The sequence below is a fragment of the Dendrobates tinctorius genome, unplaced genomic scaffold (genome assembly GCF_039654945.1).
Source record: "Dendrobates tinctorius isolate UK_male_01 unplaced genomic scaffold, ASM3965494v1 ptg000143l, whole genome shotgun sequence".
Taxonomy (NCBI): domain Eukaryota; kingdom Metazoa; phylum Chordata; class Amphibia; order Anura; family Dendrobatidae; genus Dendrobates; species Dendrobates tinctorius.
The window spans coordinates 12,568,968-12,590,946 of NW_027361810.1; the positions used below are offsets into that span (position 1 = coordinate 12,568,968).

General features: G+C 49.2%; 1 protein-coding gene across 1 annotated transcript in view; it reads left to right on the forward strand.

Moving 5' to 3' along the window:
- GLB1L (galactosidase beta 1 like) overlaps positions 1–21,979 on the forward strand; it is a 41,734-nt gene that overhangs the window by 8,412 nt on the left and 11,343 nt on the right. Inside the window, exons 5-7 of the mRNA XM_073545485.1 lie at positions 1,541–1,635; positions 8,567–8,747; positions 10,695–10,753. Coding sequence (XP_073401586.1) covers positions 1,541–1,635; positions 8,567–8,747; positions 10,695–10,753 — 335 coding nt within the window. The remainder of the gene's footprint in view (positions 1–1,540; positions 1,636–8,566; positions 8,748–10,694; positions 10,754–21,979) is intronic.

Below are 21,979 nucleotides of genomic sequence, written 5' to 3' on the forward strand. Positions count from 1 at the left end.
GTCCACAACCCAAATTTACACTAGAGTATGGAAAAAATTTCTTCAATTCCATACAGTACCTTATACAGCAGAAGTTCCGATAATCCCAATCTTGGAATTTCTGCAGAAAGGGAAAGACTTAGGCTTAGCAGTAAATACGCTAAGAGTACAAATATTGGCATTAGGAGCACTATATGGCCATAATATAGCAGGCAACAAGTGGATAACTCGATTCATTACAGCATATGAACGAATAGCTCCAATCCACATACCTCCGTCCCTACATGGGATCTAAATCTGGTCTTAAACGCCCTAACGGTAGACCCCTTTGAGCCGATCGACACAATACCCTTCAAATACTTAGCACTTAAAATGGCCCTCTTAGTAGCACTGACCTCAGCTAGAAGAGTGGGTGATATCCAGGCCTTGTCAATAGATCCACCTTTTTTCCAAGAATACCAAGACAGATTGGTATTAAAACCAGACCCTGCCTACCTGCCAAAAGTGGCAACAAAATACCATAGATCTCAGGAGATACTCCTCCCAACCTTCTATAAAAATCCCTCTACTCCGGAAGAGCAGAAGTTCCATACTCTGGACGTCAAAAGAACTGTCCTAAAATGTATTGAGAGGTCCAACAGTTGGAGGCAGAGTAGGGCCCTATTTGTTTCATTTCAGGGCTGTAAGAAGGGGTATGGAGTCACGAAGAGCACCATTTCCCGGTGGATCAGAGAAGCCATTCGTTTAGCCTACTCCGCAAAAAACGAAGATCCTCCAGGGAACATCAGGGCGCATTCCACCAGGGCAATGGCAACCTCTTGGGCGGAAAAGGGAGATGTTCCGATTGAAACTATATGTAAGGCGGCAGTTTGGTCATCCCCTTCTACCTTCTATAACCACTATAGACTCGATCTTTCATCAACCTCTGACTTAAGCTTTGGCCGGACTGTCCTTGGCACGGTGGTCCCACCCAGGTGATGGTCTCTGGAATCTCTCCAGTGGGTGCTGTCGTGGCGAAGAGTAAAAAGCCGGATTACTTACCGGTAATGCTCTTTTAATGAGTCCACGACAGCACCCGCTCACTTCCCCCCCTAAAGATATCAATAGTTAAAGTATATCAACCAAATAATGGATAAGAAAGATGTTAAAATAAGAGAACATTGCCTAATCCTTGGCGGTCCTTCTGGTACTCTGAAACGTAAAACTGAGGAGGAAAGGCGGACCGCCCCTTTTATCTTTCCTGTAGGGTTTCCTGTTCCAAATGGGCGGATCCGATACCTCCAGTGGGTGCTGTCGTGGACTCATTAAAAGAGCATTACCGGTAAGTAATCCGGCTTATTGATCTCAAGAGGTAGGAGTATAATTTCCAAAATTTTCTCAAGTCATATCATAACTTTTTTTTCCAATGCCAGTAAAATGTCAGCGGTCTGAAGTTTGAGAATGGACGGCTTGGATTTTGCAGGTTTTCTTAGCTTTCCATCACTAAAGCTCACAGGATTCATTGTTTATCCTCCCGTCTCAGGAACAGACTCTAAATCGATGACTTTGCTTCCATTTCCAGATTACCTGAATGCCGTGGACTCCTGGCTCTCTGTCCTGCTCCCCATGTTACTGCCACGTCTGTACAACAATGGTGGAAATATAATCATGGTCCAGGTAGAGGCTCTTCTCTTCTTCTCTAATTATAACTTTAGTTTTGAAAAAAGTTTAAAAATTTTTTTTTTTTTTTTTTTGTCCTCTTTTTTTTTTTTAAACCCGTGATTGTCCGATCCCTTGTTCTGTACACCGCACAGTGTTGCAGTATTTAGCTGAAAATCATTGTCTCCTTTGAAGCCTGGCCTGTGGGTGGAGTACCACCAACATGGCAGCGTACCATCAACATGGCGGCCACGGGTGTTTTCGCCAAATTTTTTGTCATTGCAACTCCAAAAACAGCAGCAAAAAACAATCAACATGTCATCTGTACCACAAAAAAGCCGGATTTCTTACCGGTAATGCTCTTTTAATGAGTCCACGACAGCACCCATTGGAGAGAGGGATCTGCCCATAGGAACAGGAAACGTACAGAGATAAAAGAGGGCGGTCCGCCTCTCCTCCTCAGTTGGATTTCAGAGTACCAGGAGGACCGCCAATTATTAGGCCATTATATTATTCAATATTCTAAATTTATCAATGTTATATCTAAGAAGGTGTATATACATTATGTTAACTTCTAGGGAGGGTAGTGAGCGGGAGCATTACCGGTAAGTAATCCGGCTTTTTACCCTTCGCCACGACAGCACCCACTGGAGAGACTTTCAGAGACCTTCACCTGGGGGGGACCACCGTACTGAGGACCGCTCTACCAAAGGCTAGGTCGGATGAGCATGATAAATCAAGTCTATAGTGGTTATAAAAAGTAGAGGGCTTCAACCAAGTTGCGGCCTTACATACAGACTCGATTGCGACGTCTCCCCTCTCGGCCCACGAGGATGCCATAGCTCTGGCGGAGTGTGCCCTGATACCTTCCGGAGGATCTTCATTTCTCGCGGAGTATGCCGGACAGATCGCGTCCCTGATCCACCGAGACAGGGTACCCCCCTTTGTGACTTCATGTCCCTTCTTTTGGCCCTGGAAGGAAATAAACACAGCCCTACTCTTCCTCCAGCTGCTAGACCTCGATGTATTGTAATACTGCCCTTCTAACGTCTAGTGTATGGAATTTTTCTTCTGGAGTAGAATGGTTACTGTAAAATGAAGGGAGGTGGATCTCTTGCGCCTATGAAATTTCCCCGCTACTTTTGGCAGATATGAGGGGTCTGGTTTTAATATCAACTGATCCTGGAATGTTAACAGGAACGGAGGTTCTATTGAAAGTGCTTGTATGTCGCTCCAACTCTTCTGGCTGAAGTTAGTGCCATTAGCAGTACTGTCTTAAAAGATAAGTGCTTAAGGGATATTGAGTCTAACGGTTCAAAGGGAGAGAGTGTTAGGGCCTCTAGTACCAGATTCAAGTCCCAGGGAGGCACTCTGGGTTTGTGTACTGGTTCGCTCCGTTCACAGGCAGAGATGAATCTGGTTATCCCTCTATTGCCTGCCACGTTATAACTACAGAAGGCCCCTGAAGCAGACACTTGCACTTTTAGTGTGTTGACGGATAGCCCTAGATCTTTCCCTTTTTGTAGAAATTCTAGAATGGGTGTTATCGGGATTTCTCTAGAGTCGGGAGCTGTGTGGAGCTCTAGGAACTTCCCCCATACCCTGGTATAAATCTTTGTAGTAGCCAATTTTCAACTCTGTAGGAGGGTATTGACTAGTCCCTCCATGAACCCTCTTGCTCTCAACATTTCCCTTCCAAGTTCCAGGCCGTCAAGAGGAGATTGTCCACTTGAGGATGGAAGAATGGCCCCTGAGAGAGGAGCTTGTGGGTTGAGGGGAGCACCCAAGGGTCTGTCACTGACATTGCTTGTAGGCACGAAAACCATGGCCTCCTGGTCCAAATAGCGCTATTAAGATTATTCTCGCCTTTTCTGCCTTGATCTTCCTGATAACCTGTGGCAGTATTATGATTGGGGGAAAGGCATATGCCAATCTGACCTGCCACGGGGCTTGGAGGGCATCCAGAATTTCCAGACAGTCTGTCACGTTCAGGGAGGCGAACCTTCGCCCCTGTCTGTTTAGTTTGGTGGCGACGAGATCTATCTGAGGGAAGACCCCACAGTGACACGATGTGTTGGAATATTTGCCGGCTCAGGCACCATTCTCATTGCCGCAACGTGTGGCGACTTGGGAAGTCTGCTTCCGAATTGTCTCTTCCTCTTATGTGGAGAGCTGAGAGAGACAAAAATAGCTTTTCGGCTAAGGATAAGATTTTTCTTGTGGAAGACATCAGGCTGTTTGATCGAGTTCCGCCTTGCCTGTTCAGGTATGCTACCACTGTGGTGTTGTCTGAAAGGATTCTCACGTGTTCCCCTTGTAGCTGTGGAAAGAAGTGATATAACGCATGACTAACCGCATTCAGCTCTTTTAAGTTTGAGGAATCTTGTCTCTCGCTTATATCCCACTGGTCTTGGGAGAAGGTCCCTCCTATATGAGCCCCCCATCATGTAGGGCTGGCATCAGTAGTAACTATACAGGAAGGTGTTATTACCCATGGCACTCCTCCCGATAGATCATTGTCCTCTAACCACCATGCTAGGGAAGTTAGGACTGTTTGGGATAAGGTGATTTTCTTTGCCAAATTCCCTCAGACACAAGCCTTCCCTAGGAGAATCTGGTGTTGCAGTTCCCTGGTGTGGAACTGGGCCCACTGAACCGCTGGGATGCCGGAGGTAAGGGACCCTAAGAGGGACATTGCTTCCCTCAAGGACATGCATGGTTTGTCCATTGCTAATGTGATCTTTGTTTTGATCATTGCAATCTTTACCTGTGGTAGCAGACATTTTGGCTTTATGGAGTCTAGTTGGAGACCTAGGGAGGACTGGATGGATTGTGGCTCGACTCTGGACTTCTTGAAGTTTGTTATCCAATCTAGAGCCTGTAGGGATAAGATTGTGTCAGCAACTCGTCTATTACATTGTCGAGTTCCCTATTATTAAGAAGTCGTCCAGATAGGGTATCATCAAGGTGTCTTTCTGGCGTAGGAAGGCCATTACTTCCAGCATCACCTTTGTAAAGACCTGTGGTGCGATGGAAAGGCCGAATGGCATGGCTGTGGACTGGCGTATGGTGCCATCGAGGGACACCGCCATCATACAATTGGGGAAGAGAAGTTTAATTGTAGATCTAATAGACTCCATCTTAAATCGTTGATTTTTGACAAATGTATTTAGCTTCTTCAGGTTGATGATTGTCCTGAAAGAGCCATCTGGCTTAGGTACCAGAAAAAGAGGGGAGTAAAATCCTCTCCCTTCCTGCCCTTTGGGCACATGGACCAATACTTTTCTTTCCACCAAGCTTAGAATCTCAACTTCCAGGGCCTGCTGTTGGATTGGTGAGTTGAGAGATGTTATAATAACCGAGTTATGGGGGACATGATGGAACTCTATCTTTAGCCCATTTCTAACAATGTCCAGGACCCAAGAACTGGCTGTGATTATTATTTATTTATTTTTTTTCCCATTCTCGGAGGAAAAATTTTAGTCTTCCTCCTACTGGAGGGACTAGCCCTTTAGTTTCTGTCTCTACGGGAGGAGGATCCCTTAAATATGACACCTTTGTTCTTGTCCTCCTTTGTGGCCCAACGATTCTGGTTTTCCATTGGCCTTCCTCTGCCAAATGGCCGTCTCCTAAACGCCCTTCTATAAAATGGGATAGAGGGGTTAGGGAAGCCCTTTTTCCTTTTTTTCGCCTTGGTGAGGATCTCATCTAAGGTTTTCCCGAACAGAAACTTGTCCTCACAAGGGATGGCGCAAAGCTTTGCCTTGGATTGGTATCGCCTCTCCGGCTTTTAAGCCATAGACTACGCCTGGCGTTATTAAGTAAGCCTGCTGTCCTGGCTGCCAAGCGTAACGAGTCAGCAGAAGTGTCCGCTATAAACGCAGCCGCACCACGGATCATGGGAACAGCGGCTCGTAATCTGTCTCTGGAGGCCTTTTGGTCTATTTGCTAGTCTAGTTGATCAATCCAGACCAGCATAGAACGGGCCATGCAAGTGCTGGCTATTAAACGTGCCGGTAGCTGCCTCCCATGCCCTTTCCAGTGAGGCATCGGCTTTACGGTCGAGTAGATCTTTTAGTACGTCTGCGTCCTCTACCGGTAAGGCTGATTGTTTTGAGGTAGAGGCGACCGCAGCGTCCACTTTCGGGACTTTAGACCATGTTACCAACTCCTCGTCACTGAAGGGGTACCTTCTCTTTGAGGCCGAGGGAGATTACCTCTCTGGTCCTGTTTCCCCCATTCTTTCTTAACCAGGGCTTTATTGGCTGGTGTAACAGGGAAGGCGCTCCTCTTCCTATCAGTTAGTCCTGCAAACATTATTTCTTGCGTTGTTTGCGGCTCCCTTGTTTCTGTGCACCCCATGGTGTTTCTCACGGACTTAACTAAGTTGTCCATGTTCTCTAAGGGGAAACACGAACGCCCCTCCATATCTGAGGAGGATGACGATGTGGATGCGTAAGAGCTATCAGAGATCACAGCCTCGTCAGAGTCTGAGCTAGCCACAGTCGGTTTCTTAGTATGTGTAGGAGTACTACTAGACTGGGTTAGGGCCCGTAACTTCTGTGGCTGACGCAGATTTCGCAGTCTCATTAATGTATTTTTTACATAGCCTTTTTTTATTTTTCTTTTTTAGCCTGAGGAGGAGACGTAGCGACGAGGAGAAGACAGAGAGAGGTATTTGTCATCTTGATAGGCAGAGAGTCGTTCACTCACCCAGAGAAGCTGTAGGTACCGGATCAGGAGGCTGAGATGGGGGCTTGTTGGCGTGGCTTCTGTCCGAGGAACCTCTGCCAGAGTGGTCCTTGGATGCCACCGTGTCACCTGCCGGGGGATGCGTGCTCTGTCCTGGGGAAGACATGCTTGCACGCTGAACCCTCTGATGCGGGAATTTTTTATTTTTTTTTTTGCTCCACCATTTTGCCGGTACCTCAACCCCCCCCCCCCCCCCCCGGGAGCGCCTCCTCAGGGTTGACGCGGCTAATTTGCACGTGTTCGGCCTGGTATACAGCCGCCGAGCTGCGCCACTGAATATATTCCCTTTTTTTTTTTCCCTTGCAGCGTCTGCAGGGAGGGGGCGGGGAGCGCTTTACATGCTTATGCGCAGTCTCACGATGCTCCTGAGACCTCGCATGCACCCTGCCGCTGGGGATCCTCCGGTGACCCGGAAGTTCCCCCTTACCACTTCCGGTATCGGCGCTGCATGTGCGTCCTCCCTCTGGGCGCTGAAGCCATGGGAAACGGAGGCTGCATCTGTTCCCTCCGGTTCCGCGCTCCCACACGGACCGGGACGGCCATCTCCGGACCCCGGTGGCGTGTATATGCAGGAGAACCCCGGGCGGCCTCACCCGGTCACGTTGTTTCTGCCATCGCTGCTGCGGCTGTTCAGACGAGGAGGGGGCCGGATCACAGCACTGCACCGTCGCTGCTTCTGGACCGGAACCCCTGCCGTTCCCACAGAGACTGCACAGGCGGTTCCTTGGCCCAGGTAGGTCTGTAGAAGAATCCTGCTGTTTCCGTCAGGAACAGGAAACCAACTGAGGAGGAGAGGCGGACCGCCCTCTTCCATCTCTGTAGGTTTCCTGTTCCTATGGTTGGATCCCTCTCTCCAGTGGGCGCTGGCGAAGGGTAAATGGTAACAATAAAAACTACAGAACAAAAACCCACAAAGCTCTATTCCTATAAAGGGGGAAAAAAGGGATGTGTATCAAAAAATGGCAACAAAAAGTAATTTTTTTTTCTTTTTTATATACATTTGGGAGCACTCTTATAAAACTGACCGAGATAATCATGTTTTACTGCTTGACGAACGTCATATAAAAACAGAACTATGAAAAGAAAACTCAATTTGTTGGAATAGCATTCCTTTTTTTTTTTTTTTTTTCAATCCGTTTTCTCAATTTTTTTTTTTTTTCAGTAAAGCGAAAGGTGTCATTCAAAACTACAACTTGTGTTGCCAAAAAAAAAAAAAAAAAAAAAGCTCATGGGGATGTCGACCTCTAAAAGTAAAGTCCTTAAGGGGAGATAATATGATATACTTATGATTATTATTATTATTTTCAGCCTCTGCGGTCGTCGCCTTGTCTCATATTTCTTTTCTAAATTCCTCCGCACTCTTCCCGACACGTCACATGTTTCTTGTGAAATTGACGCCGCACTTGTGGGCACATTAGAGGCCTCGCAAGTGTTCGCTCAGCCACTTGGCCCGTCAGATTTAGGACATTTTGATCCAATAAGTCCCATTAGCCACTTTCTCACCTCGCGATCCCAAGTCCTCGCTCTGACGCTCATCTCATCCAGAGAATTCATAAAATCATGGCACAAACTTAGATTATACAGCCTTGGGTTGTGTTCACACAGAGGGTTTTTTTTTTTCTGTTTTATTTTTTCTGTTTTATTTTTTAACAGATCCTGTCCAAAAACTACATAAAAATGCCTGGAAAACTCTCCCAATTAATTTCTATAGGTAATCTGCTTTCCTGTTTTTAATTTTTTGTTTTGTTTTTTTTTTATTTTTTTTTTTAGTCTTGAGCTTTTTTTTTTTTTTTTTTTTTTTTTCTGTTACAGTTTTAGATTTTGAAAAACTCATGTTGGAGAAAATAAAGTCCATATTAGTTTTTTGTAAGCGGCTGCCGATGGAATCTGCTTTGGATTTGCGCTGTACAAGCAACAGGCTGCAAAGAAAACTGTAGGAAAAAACAGTTTGGAACACGCATCAGGAAAAGGAAAACTTCCCCCAATAAAAAAGGCATTTTCTGAATTAGTTTCCACTTGAAAAAAATGCTTTTTTTAAATTTTTTGAGCGACTCAAAAAAAACCTTCATGTGAACAGAGCCTAAAAAAAATGCCCCCAAACAATCTTCACCATGAGCCAGTTTGATTTATTTGGTGACCTTTAAGAGACCTTGTGTAAGTTTGCAGTTTTCATAATTCTGACCCCATCATCTTATAGGTAGAGAACGAGTACGGGAGCTTCGCGGCCTGTGATTTCGGGTACATGCGCCACCTTCATGCCATGTTCCGCCTGTACCTGGGGGATGACGTTGTGCTCTTCACCACGGACGGGAATGCCGACTACTTTCTGAAGTGCGGCACCTTACAGGACCTGTACGCCACTGTGGACTTCGGTCCAGGTCAGTAATCAATATCTGTTTTTTTTTTTTTGTTTGTTTGTTTTTTGTGGTGGGCCCCACAGACCATTCTTCCATGTCTCCAGACCCCACAGGCTGTACTAAGTTTGGTTTCTCACCTGCAGTTTATTATGGCGAGCCTGTGATATTGAGAGTCATAATAATAAATTGTTTCTGGCTCCTTATAAAGAGGTCGTCCAGTATTGGGGTATCGATTACCTAAACTTAGGTTAGGTCCTCCGTATCAGATTGATGGGGGTTCGAAAGACGACGCCTCCACCTATCAGCAGTTTGCAGCTCCCACAGTGGCTGAATGTGAACAGTATCCAGAGCAGCAACAGCACAGCGCCATACACTATGTAGTGGTCGTTCTCAGTACTGCAGCTCAAGAACAGCACAGCGCCATACACTATGTAGTGGTTGTTCTCAATACTGCAGGTCAAGAACAGCACAGCCCCATACAGTATGTAGTGGTCGTTCTCAGTACTGCAGCTCAAGAACGGCACAGCGCCATACACTATGTACTGATCGTTCTCAGTACTGCAGCTCAGCTCCTATTGAAGTCAATGTGACCTGAGCTGCAGTACAGTATACGGAGCTGTGCTGTTCTGACTCTGTACTTCCCATCCTCTCAGAGCTACGCACAGCTGATAGGTGCTGGGTGTCCAACCTTCCACCATTATGATATTGGTGACCTACTCTAAGGACAGGCCATCTACATCTAATCATGGACACCCCTTTAATTATCGTATTCTGAAAAGCTATGCCTGTCTATTTCTCAGAACTTCAAGATCTCTGATTGCTGTCAGTGAATGGGAAGGAACTTTCATATTTACATCCAGAGGCTAAAGCTCGTACAAAACTGGAGATGTCCATATACATCAGATGAATGAAGTTTTCGGTGGGAACAGACCACCAGTTTTAGCTATGGGGGTGTCTCTTCACTTCCCTGACAGCAAATATTGGCAGAAAGAAGAGTCGGGTGTGTTGAATTTAACCATGTCCGATTTCTCCTGGAGGTGTCTAATCACATCTTGTTCCTCTCTCTGCATTGATAACACATGGACGCTCCTCCAGAGCATGCATGTGTATGGAAGACTGGTGGGAAAGAGCTCGGCGGGCTAAGCATGGCCCCTTTAACTTTTCACCACTGTCTCAGCTTTCCTATACAAGAGACAAAAGCAAGTAAAGCCGTATCCACGGGGTGCAATGCCGCGTCCACTGGGTGCAATGTCATATCCACGGGGTGCAATGCCGCGTCCACTGGGTGCAATGTCATATCCACGGGGTGCAATGCCGCGTCCACTGGGTGCAATGTCATATCCACTGGGTGCAATGTCATATCCACTGGGTGCAATGTCATATCCACTGGGTGCAATGCCGCGTCCACTGGGTGCAATGCCACATCCACTGGGTGCAATGCCGCGTCCACTGGGTGCAATGTCATATCCACGGGGTGCAGTGCCGTGTCCACTGGGTGTGTGGATAGGACGCCGCAGACATCTGCTGGGTGCATAGGAGCCTATAGAAACATTCAGCATGTTGTCCCTCTGATATATGGGGGTCTCGCTTCTGGGAGCTTCACTTTTCTCAAGGCCCTGCTCCACTTTGATTGTAGAGGGGGTCGCGCTTACGCCTCTCTCCCCAGTGATGACACAGACAGAAGACCCCTGTGCAGACTTCCACCTGCTTTGGATGCGGCCGTGGCCCCCTGACCTTTCGGGCCCCTGTGCAGCTGCAGAGTTTGCACCAATGATATGTTCACCCCTGATTTCTCCGATTAACTTTTATCAGAGTTCCGCTCCATCACCGGCGGCACCAGGTGAGGCCTCCATCTTGGGAAAGACGCTGGTCCTATGGCTGGTAACTGCATCTTCTGGTGGATTTATAGAATGTGTACTGGATGGAGGTTTATGAATCGTTATTTGTGTCTCTCGTTTTATCTTTCAGTGGATAATGTCACTAAAGCCTTTGAAGCCATGCGCAGATATCAGCCCCGAGGACCCCTGGTAAGGTCGTCACTACTTTGTACCCCAGCAATGATGTGATAATTGTTGTGCATTAGTGACGCCCCCCACTATCCTCAGTGACTGCACAGGAGGATGATGGAGGTCATCAGTCGTATCATGGACCAGATCGTACGGACAGCTGATAGGGGGTACAGCTGTATACGGAACCTCGCTTCTCTTACATCTGTGTACGGGCCCCTCACTTCCCTTACAGCTGTGTACAGGCCCCTCACTTCCCTTACAGCTGTATACGGAACCTCGCTTCTCTTACAGCTGTGTACGGGCCCCTCACTTCCCTTACAGCTGTATACGGGCCCTTCGCTTCCCTTACAGCTGTATACGGAACCTCGCTTCTCTTACAGCTGTGTACGGGCCCCTCACTTCCCTTACAGCTGTATACGGGCCCTTCGCTTCCCTTACAGCTGTATACGGAACCTCGCTTCTCTTACAGCTGTGTACGGGCCCCTCACTTCCCTTACAGCTGTATACGGGCCCTTCGCTTCCCTTACAGCTGTATACGGAACCTCGCTTCTCTTACAGCTCCCTTACAGCTGTATACGGAACCTCGCTTCTCTTACAGCTGTGTACGGGCCCCTCACTTCCCTTACAGCTGTATACGGGCCCTTCGCTTCCCTTACAGCTGTATACGGAACCTCGCTTCTCTTACACCTGTATACGGAACCTCGCTTCTCTTACAGCTCCCTTACAGCTGTATACGGAACCTCGCTTCTCTTACAGCTGTGTACGGGCCCCTCACTTCTCTTACAGCTGTGTACGGGCCCCTCACTTCCCTTACAGCTGTATACGGGCCCTTCGCTTCCCTTACAGCTGTATACGGAACCTCGCTTCTCTTACAGCTGTGTACAGGCCCCTCACTTCCCTTACAGCTGTATACGGAACCTCGCTTCTCTTACAGCTGTGTACGGGCCCCTCACTTCCCTTACAGCTGTATACGGGCCCTTCGCTTCCCTTACAGCTGTATACGGAACCTCGCTTCTCTTACAGCTGTGTACGGGCCCCTCACTTCCCTTACAGCTGTGTACGGGCCCCTCACTTCCCTTACAGCTGTATACGGGCCCTTCGCTTCCCTTACAGCTGTATACGGAACCTCACTTCCCTTACAGCTGTGTACGGGCCCTTCGCTTCCCTTACAGTTGTATACGGAACCTCGCTTCTCTTACAACTGTGTACGGGCCCCTCACTTCCCTTACAGCTGTGTACAGGCCCCTCACTTCTCTTATAGCTGTATACAGGACCCTCACTTCTCTTACAGCTGTATACGGGCCCCTCGCTTCCCTTACAGCTGTGTACAGGCCCCTCACTTCCCTTACAGCTGTGTACAGGCCCCTCACTTCTCTTACAGCTGTGTCTGGGCCCCTTGCTTCCCTTACAGCTGTGTCTGGGCCCCTTGCTTCCCTTACAGCTGTGTACGGGCCCTTCGCTTCCCTTACAGCTGTGTACGGGCCCTTCGCTTCCCTTACAGCTGTGTACGGGCCCTCGCTTCCCTTACAGCTGTATATGGACCCTTGCTTCCCTTACGGCTGTGTACGGGCCCTTTGCTTCCCTTACAGCTGTATAAGGGCCCTTTGCTTCCCTTACAGCTGTATATGGACCCTCGCTTCCCTTACACCTGTATACGGGACCCTCGCTTCTCTTACAGCTGTGTACGGGCCCTTTGCTTCCCTTACAGCTGTGTACAGGCCCTTTGCTTCCCTTACAGCTGTATATGGACCCTTGCTTCCCTTACAGCTGTGTACGGACCCCTCGCTTCCCTTACAGCTGTATACGGGCCCTTCGCTTCCCTTACAGCTGTATATGGACCCTTGCTTCCCTTACGGCTGTGTACGGGCCCTTTGCTTCCCTTACAGCTGTATAAGGGCCCTTTGCTTCCCTTACAGCTGTATATGGACCCTCGCTTCCCTTACACCTGTATACGGGACCCTCGCTTCTCTTACAGCTGTGTACGGGCCCTTTGCTTCCCTTACAGCTGTGTACAGGCCCTTTGCTTCCCTTACAGCTGTATATGGACCCTTGCTTCCCTTACAGCTGTGTACGGACCCCTCGCTTCCCTTACAGCTGTATACGGGCCCTTCGCTTCCCTTACAGCTGTATATGGACCCTTGCTTCCCTTACGGCTGTGTACGGGCCCTTTGCTTCCCTTACAGCTGTGTACAGGCCCTTTGCTTCCCTTACAGCTGTATATGGACCCTTGCTTCCCTTACAGCTGTATACGGACCCCTCGCTTCCCTTACAGCTGTATACGGGCCCCTCGCTTCCCTTACGGCTGTATACGGGCCTTTTGCTTCCCTTACAGCTGTGTACGGACCCTCGCTTCCCTTACGGCTGTATACGGGCCTTTTGCTTCCCTTACAGCTGTGTACGGGCCCTTGCTTCCCTTACAGCTGTATATGGACCCTCGCTTCCCTTACAGCTGTATACGGACCCTCACTTCTCGCTTATAATATAATGAAGGGTAAGGTGTCCGTACACACCATCTAATGTGACTCTTCTCCTGACAACAGAATAAAAAACTAGGGATGTTGAATTACATCCACGACCCATGGGAGATAACCCACTGCCTGAAGTGTCTGGCAGCAGATTGTTCCCCTTTCTTTATCGCCTTATTGGGGGTCACAGATGACCATGGGTGTATGCTGCTGCTGCTAGGAGGCTGACACTATGCAAAACAAGAAAATTAGCTCCTCCCCGGCAGTATACACCCACCGACAGGCACTAGGCACCTCAGTTTGTGCTTAGTGTCTGTAGGAGGCGGACCGGGATCTTCCCAGATCCGCAATTAACCTTTCTTTCCTTTAGGTGTTCTAATGGAACCTTTTAATTTTTTTGTCTTTTGTTTTTGCAGATTCAAGTTGGGAAACAGGGTGGAAGTTCACCCTGCTTTCCTATATTAGGCGGCTGAGCGAGCAGTGTGGTGATCCCACATCGCAACTCTCAGTACGCTGGCAGGACTTTTTCCCATATCACCTCCTGGTGCTATGGGATGTGGACAGGTGGCTGGTCCTTGCCAAAATCCCCCTCCTCACCCCTCTCTCGGGACAGGGCTGAGAGGAAGACGGCGATAGCAAGATTCCCCTCGCCATCAAGAGGTTAATGCCGTCTTCTGCAGGATGCGGGTACAGAGGACAGCGGCCAGCGGCTTGCCACTACCCTTGTGGGGCCCCTGTGATCATTCTTCAGGGACGGCAGGTAAGTGCCTGTATGACCCCTCCAGCCCGCAGCATTGCCAGAAGCACATCGATGGAGCTGGACAGCTGAACTCATCTGGCTATTTGAATCTCCCGCCCTCCCTCCCTGCCTGACGGGCGCCGCTCTCATCAGCCGCGCGCCTCTCCATATATATTCAAGGGCTGTAGACATGGTGTTCTCTCCCCGTTCTCACAGGGACAGGGCTTTCCATAGCGTTTCTGCGCACAGTACCTCCTTACAGAACTTCTCTTCACTTTCCTGGGCAATTCCATCACGGGGCGGCGGTGCTGGTTTTTTTTTTTTTTTTCACTTTCACTTTCGTTTTCGGCCCTCGCTTTCAGAGCGCCTCCTCTCTTTCTAAGGCTACTTTCACACATCAGGTTTTCGGCGTCAGGCGCGATCCGGCGTCGTGCCGGAGCGCCGGATCCGGCAAATGTTTTGTAAAACCTGATGTGCCGGATCCGGTTTTCTGCCGGATCCGTCTTTTTCTTGACAGACAAAACCGGATCCGTCTCATCCGGTTCATCCGTTTTTCTATCCGTTTTTCTATCCGTTTTTCGACGGATTACGCCGGATCCGGTTTTTAAAATTGACCCTTGTGGCCTTCCGAAGGGGATTGGCTACTGGAAAACTATATATAGAGTGTTCCTACAGCCCTTCTTTGACAGGTTGTAGAGGAGAAAGTGCAGGTTGGAGAGAAGAGCAAGTTACTGGCGAAGATGGATGTTGTCATTGGAAATATTACCACTAGAAGTTCTGTGACGGTTTCAGGGACAATTTTCCACTATACTTTATGTCACCTCAAGGCAGAGTACACTGGGATGACAGAGTGTGAGAGATTTGTGCCCTAAACTTGTGTACCTTCTGGACCAACAGTATATACCTTTGCCAACCAAAGTTGGCTATCTTGTCATGGTCTTACTATTTTTACCTTTAGGCCACAGGTGTGTACCTGGTTGTGTTTTATGCAAAGTATTTCACCTTTTAACAAAAGTTGTGTACATTGGTAGGAAATCACCAACAATAAACACAACTTTTTCGGTGAAATACTTTGCTTCAAACACAACCAGGAACACAACTGTGGCAAAAAGCTAAAATTTACCCACAGTTATATACCTGGTTTTGAATACCTTTTTACCTTTGAAATACCCTGTATTTAACCTTTTTTTTAAACATAGTTCGCCGCAGAAAGAAATGACAGACAACCATTGTGAAACGATAATTTAACTTTTATTTAAAATTTTTTTTTTTTTTGTAAAATGTTTTTAAAGTGCAAAAAACTTTTTTAATAAAGGTTTTAAACCCAATGGGCATTTTTATTACAAAAAACACACATTACAAATCTGTGTAGTGTGGGGTGGAAATACTGCTGGAGGGGCTGCGGGACACTTCGACACTGGGTGTGTGGAGAGAGGACTGGGATCGTGGTGGGGAAGGAACAGTTAGAGGTGAAGGTGTGGAAAAAGCTACAGAATGGGTGGACATGTGGGAGGCAGAAGAGGTGGTGGGCGGTGGAGTGGAGGGTTGGGCAGGGACTGTAGGAGCAGATGATGTTGATGGAAAGTTGTATGGGGAAGGAGTTTGGTACGGGGAAGGAGTTTGGTACGGGGAAGGAGTTTGGTACGGGGCAGGTTGCTGGAAGTGGGGAGATGTCTGGTACTGGGGAGGTTGCTGGTACTGGGGAGGTTGCTGGTACTGGTGAGGTTGCTGGTATGTAATAGGAGGGGGAGGATGGAAAGTGGCTGGAGGGGGTGCAGGTGGAGGAACTACAGTGGTGGGAGGTGGAGGTTGGGAGGTAACGTGCTGGAGAGCACCGTGGCACGAATGCATTACATGCATCTGCTGGCTAGGAGATAGTGTTGCCATGCGCTCCACAACAGACCTGAAAAAGGTGTGGTTTGGCGAAGATCTTGCTTCTGAATGCATGGTTTGCAGAAGTGTCTTCACCTCCAGAATGCCGTAGTTGATCTGCTGAAAGCCTGCGGAGATTTGCTCTGACAAGACTTTTAGACAGTTCTGGAAAGATGCATTCAGATGCAAGAACTCTTGCGCATAAGTCTTTTCCTGACCCCTCTGCCGCTGTCGCCCAGTACCCGCAGGTGTACTAGAGGTGGCAGGGGCAGAAGGGTGGGGTAAAGGGAAAGCGATCTCCTCACCAGCAGCTTCATGTAATGTAGGCGGCCACGATGCTCCTGTGCTGGTGGATGGGACAGATGGGTCGAATGTGTGGGAAGGTGCAGATGTACCGGGGCGGTCGAAGTGTCCCTCGGTGCCGGTCTCCTCAGGGATCGCCTCAGAAGGGTCCAATCGTGCAGGCTCCCGAGTGCTGCTCACCGTGCTGTGGAATAAAGAGAAAAAAAAACAATTAAAATACTGACATGGTATGGCCCTGGCTGAAAAAAAAAGTTACATCTAACATTTTTTTCACATGTGGTGTGTAATATTTACCTTCTGGTGAGCATTGTTTCCCGGAGGAACGACAGGGCTCGTGCGTACTTGTACTTGCTCCTGCGTCCTCCAGATCCACTCGGGGCCCGCATCTCTTTATTGAACTCCTTCTTGAAACGATCTCTCACAGACCGCCACCGATTCACAATTCTGTTCCCTGAAACGAGAAAGGAGTGGTTAGTATACAACATCAGTGTTTCACAAACTCCAGTCCTCATGGTCCCCAGGGGTCATGTTTTCAGGATTTCCATAGTAAATGGAAATCCTGAACACATGATCCATGGGGACCACGAGGACTGGAGTTCGGGAAACACTGGTTTACATCAAGCAACCGGTACTGTATATACTTACGCTCTTTAATCTGGGCCCGAACATCGAGGTCCTCCCAGCGGCCCACAAGGAGCGAACAGATTTCCTCCCAGAGTCGTCGGGTAACGATAAGGTCAGCGTGGCGGCGGTCAGCCATATTCCAGAGCGGCTCCCTTTCTCTGACGAGATCGATGAGGCGGTCCACATCAATCCCTCCATCCTCACCGTCAGAGTCGGGAGCACGCTGTGAAGGCTGTTAAAGAAAAAGACAAAAATAACATAATTAGCCTCCACAAAAGAAATGAAATAAAAAGTGCAAAAAAACAAAGCAAAAATATTTATACTTACACGCTGGTGACCGCCGCGTTGCTGTCGCCGACGACCCTGGGAGGCACTGCGAGGACCTCTTGGCCGAGCACCAGATTGGGAAGACTAGAGAAGAAAACAAAAAATGTTATGTCTTTGGATGTAGGCATTTGTTTGCTGTGTGTGGTCTGCAGAACATTGTTTTCTATGTGTTGTGTGTAGTGTGATGTTGTGTTTCTGCGTTTGATGCAAAAAACTTACCAATTGTGAGCCCACTCCAAGTGTCTGTCCACCCCTTCCTTCTTCTTCTGGGAGCTCCTCTTCATCTTGTGATTCCTGTTTTGAAATAAAAGGCAATGAATAGACATATATTACAGAGATGATGGATTTTGGAAATAAAAACTTACCGTCAAACGCTGACGATGCGAGGGAGGGCTCCCAGAAGAAGATGTGCTGTCCTGTTGATGACCAGACTCCATGGCTGTGGGTATTGCTGCTGCTGCTGCTGCTGCTGCATCTCTTTGGCGGCTGTTGAATAAAGAGAAACAAAGGGCCAATGAATATCTTGATATTCCATGGCCCTAGTTTGGAGGAATGGGGGATTTGATAATTACCGTCTCTCATCTGCTGCTGGACTCCCCTCCTCAGCATGTTCCATTTGCTGCTCCATTTGGGGTGGTGCTGATGGTGCTGCTGCTGCAGATGTCTGCTGCCTTCTCCTGCTCCTGGTTCTTGGCTTGGGTGGCATGTTGGGTGTGGCTGAGGGTCCCATTGTCTTGCTTTTATATATCTCCTGTGGGCAGAGCTACTGAGCATGCTCAGACCAAAAAACCGGATCCGGCCGCCGGATCCGGCTTTCGCCGGATCCGGCGCATTGCGGCGCTCATAGGCTTTCATTGTGTGAAAAAGCCGGACGCGCCGGATCCGGCGTGTCCGGCTTTTTCGCCGGAGACAAAAAACGTTACAGTAGCCGTTTTTTCCAGACGCCGGATCGCGACACATTGCCGGATCCGGCAAAAACCGGATGAAACGCATGGCCATCCGGCGCAAATTCAAGTCAATGGGGGGGAAACCGGATCCGGCATTGCATTTCGCCGGATCCGGTTTCTGTCAAAAGCGCCGGATCGCGCCTGACGGCGAAAACCTGATGTGTGAAAGAGGCCTAAGCGCGCTGTCCTCGCGCCTTTTTTAGCCCATCACAGGGCTCCTTTTTCCCTTCTTGTATGTCGGCTCCAATTGCGGCTCAGCTGCTAAGCTCCGCCCACCGCTCACCTCATCAGGCATTTTCTGGTTTTTCGGTCCTGACTTTCTGCGCTGCTTGGGGGGACACTTCAGCGTTTCTGCTGCTCGCCGGATCTAGGTAGGATCTGCTCTATGCAGAAATATTAGCTCTCCTCCGCAGTTATTCCCCAATCTCCGCTGCCATTCAGCGCAGTTTTTCCTTATGCCCAACCCTGCAGGGGAGCTCTGTTTCAGGCCCACCGCTATTCATTACGCCTGTGCGCGCTGTAAAAACAAGTGGGCTTCGGGTCAGCCATCTCCTTTCTGTCCGTCCTGCAGTCCTTCAGCTATGTCGGCCTCTCAGGAGCACACAGATTCCCGTGATGAGGGTACGTCCCCTCTCCCAGACTGGGCCGTGGCTATGTCTCAGTCGGTCTCCGATCTGACCAAAGTCTCTCAGTCCCTGGTCCAGGTCCTAGAACGTTTGCCTCAGCTATCTACAGCCACCGCTGCGCCGACCGCCTCTCAAGGTGAGTCGTCCGATCCTGACCGCGACCTTCAGAGGGACAGGCCGAGTAGGATTTCTAGGAAGCGCCTCCTATCGGGCTCGTCTTCCAGTTCGTTAGGTCCGTCTGCTTCACCCAGGTGTCCGTCTCCTTCAGAGGATGACGTTAGGTCAGATGACGATCCACATTCAGGATCTAGTTCAGAAGCAGACGACATGTCTAAAACACGAAATATGGTCGATAGTCTCCTTTCAGCTATTTTCCAAACCCTGGAGATTAAGCAGGACAAGCCCATTCCTCAGGAATGTTCTATACCATTTAAACGACCAAGGCCGCCATCCAAAACTTTTTCAAACCACAAGGAGTTTGATACGACTCTAGCCAAACATTGGGAGCACCCTGAGCAACGCTTTTCGGGCCGCAGGTATTTGGATGTTCTGTACCCATTTCAGGCTGGTTTGCTTTCAAAATGGACCAAAGCCCCTGAGGTGGACCCTCCCGTTTCTCGTATAGCCTCTAAGACGGTTCTGTCCCTTCCAGACGGGGCATCGCTTAAGGACCCAACAGACAAGCAGTTAGAATCTTTGGCGAAGTCTATCTTTGAGGCCTCCGGCGCCTCCCTCTGCCCAATTTTCGCCTCCTCCTGGGTGGCTACAGTCATTTCAGCTTGGGCAAAAATTCTTTGCAGGGGCATTTTAGCCACAGCTCCCCAGGACAAGCTGGCAGACCTAGCAGATCAAATTAATCATGCGGGTAAATACCTTTTAGCCGCCTCCTTAGATGCGGCCGGTTGCGTAGCAAGGGCTAACAGCAATATAGTGGCTGTACGCCGAGTTCTTTGGTTAAAATCTTGGAATGCGGATACCACCTCTAAAAAGTCGCTCACCAATCTGCCCTTCCATGGTTCTAGGCTCTTTGGAGCCAAACTGGATCAAATAATTTCTGATGCCACTGGGGTAAAAGTACTTCCCTCCCCAAGTCTCGACCAAGATGTGTGTTTTTTTTTTTTTTTTTTTTTTTATTAGAAAGGGTTTTCGGCCCTTTAGGCCTTTTCTTCCGTTCTCGTCCACAGAGAGCTCTGTCCAGCAAGAGCGTCCATCCGCATCTAGGGAGCGTGAGCAGAAGAAACCTTCTTACAAGCCCGCTCCCCGCTGGAGATCTAGAGGACAATACTCCAGGTTGTCAGTTGCCCGTTTCGGTAGGTTTGCTCCCAAGTGACGGGGCACCCCCACCTGGAAGTTTTTCCAGGATGGGAGGCAGACTTTCCTTTTTCGTGGACGCTTGGCTGTCGGTTGTCGACGACGCTTTGGTCAGGGAAATCATCGCTTCCGGTTACAAGATCGAATTTTCTTCCCCACCAGACAGGCGTTTTTTCCTGTCTCGGCCTCCAAGACAACGGTCCCACATTCCAGGATTCTTTCAGGCCGTCTCCTCCCTTCTTTCCGCCGGAGTGATTGTTCCCGTTCCCTCAGACGAACGATTTTCAGGGTTCTACTCAAATCTCTTCGTAGTCCCGAAGAAAGACTGCTCCCTGCGACCAATCCTGGACCTCAAATTGCTCAATCGCCACGTGAAGATTCTTCACTTCAAAATGGAGTCTCTTCGATCGGTGATAGCCTCAATGGAGCCCGGAGAATTTCTCTGTTCTGTGGACATACGGGATGCCTCTCTTCACATCCCTGTTTGCTTGCAGCATTCGAAATATCTCAGGTTTGCGATTCAGGAAAACCATTACCAGTTCACTGCTCTTCCCTTCGGCCTAGCCTCCGCCCCCCGTGTGTTCACGAAAGTGATGGCAACGGTCATGGCCATCCTTCGATCCAGAGGGATTCTCATCATTCCTTATCTGGACGATCTCTTAATCAAGGGCTCGTCCCGTCAAGACTGTCTCCTAAGCCTTCAGATAACCCTGGATACTCTCAACCGTCTCGGTTGGTTAGTCAACAAAGAGAAGTCCGTTCTCAGCCCCACTCAGCGCCTGACCTTTTTAGGCATGGAGTTCGACACGAACCTGGCCCGGGTGTTTCTTCCGAGGGAAAAATTTGCGGCTCTGTCCAAAGGGATTCGAGCCCTCAAACAGCCAACGCCCATCCCCCTTCGATTCTGCATGAAAGTTCTGGGGAAGATGGTAGCTGCTTTGGAAGCAGTGCCCTTTGCACAGTTTCACCTTCGTCCCCTTCAGCTGTCCCTCCTTTCAGTCTGGGACAAGACGACGAGGTCCTTGGACCGGCCCATTCTCCTTCCTCTCAAAGTGAGGCAATCCCTCACTTGGTGGACGATGTCTTCGTCAGTCCTCCTAGGAAGGTCCTTCCTCCCGCTTCGGTGGCAAGTCATCACCACCGACGCCAGCCTCATGGGTTGGGGAGCGGTTTTTCATCAGAAGACGGCCCAAGGACACTGGAGCCCACAGGAAGCTCTTCCTATCAATCTGCTCGAGATCAGAGCAATCTTTCTGGCCCTTCTGCGCTGGCAGCCCCTTCTTCTAGGCAAGCCGATCCGCATTCAGTCGGACAACGCCACGGCTGTGGCGTACATAAACCATCAGGGCGGCACGCGCAGCCACCAAGTCATGTCAGAAGTGGCCAGGATTCTGCGCTGGGCGGAACATTACGTCCCAGAAATCTCCGCCGTTCACATTCCAGGGGTGGAAAACTGGGCAGCCGACTTTCTGAGTCGTCAAGGCCTAGCGTCAGGCGAATGGTCTCTCCATCCCTCAGTCTTTGATCAGATATGCAAGCGCTGGGGTTATCTGGACGTCGACCTCATGGCAATTCGGATGAACCACAAAGTTCTGCGCTTCGTAGCCTTGTCTATCCTCTTTCAAAGAGAGCTTGCTTCCTTACCGCAGGTTAAGACGTTCCTCCAAGGGGTCGCTCATGTGGCTCCTCCTCATCATTCACCAATAGAACCGTGGGATCTCAATCTCGTTCTTGGCGCTCTCCAAAAGGCGCCGTTTGAGCCCATCCAGGACATTCCTTTGTCACTTCTGTCATGGAAGGTAGCCCTTTTGATCGCCATTACGTCCATTAGAAGAGTTTCGGCGTTAGCGGCCCTGTCATATCGTTCTCCTTATCTGGTGCTCCATCAGGATGAAGTCGTCCTCAGGCCCGTTCCTTCCTTCCTACCAAAGGTGGTTTCCTCCTTTCACATCAACGAGGATATCGTTCTTCCATCGTTTTGTCCGGCTCCTTCTCACCCTCTTGAGAAGTCACTCCACAAACTGGATGTT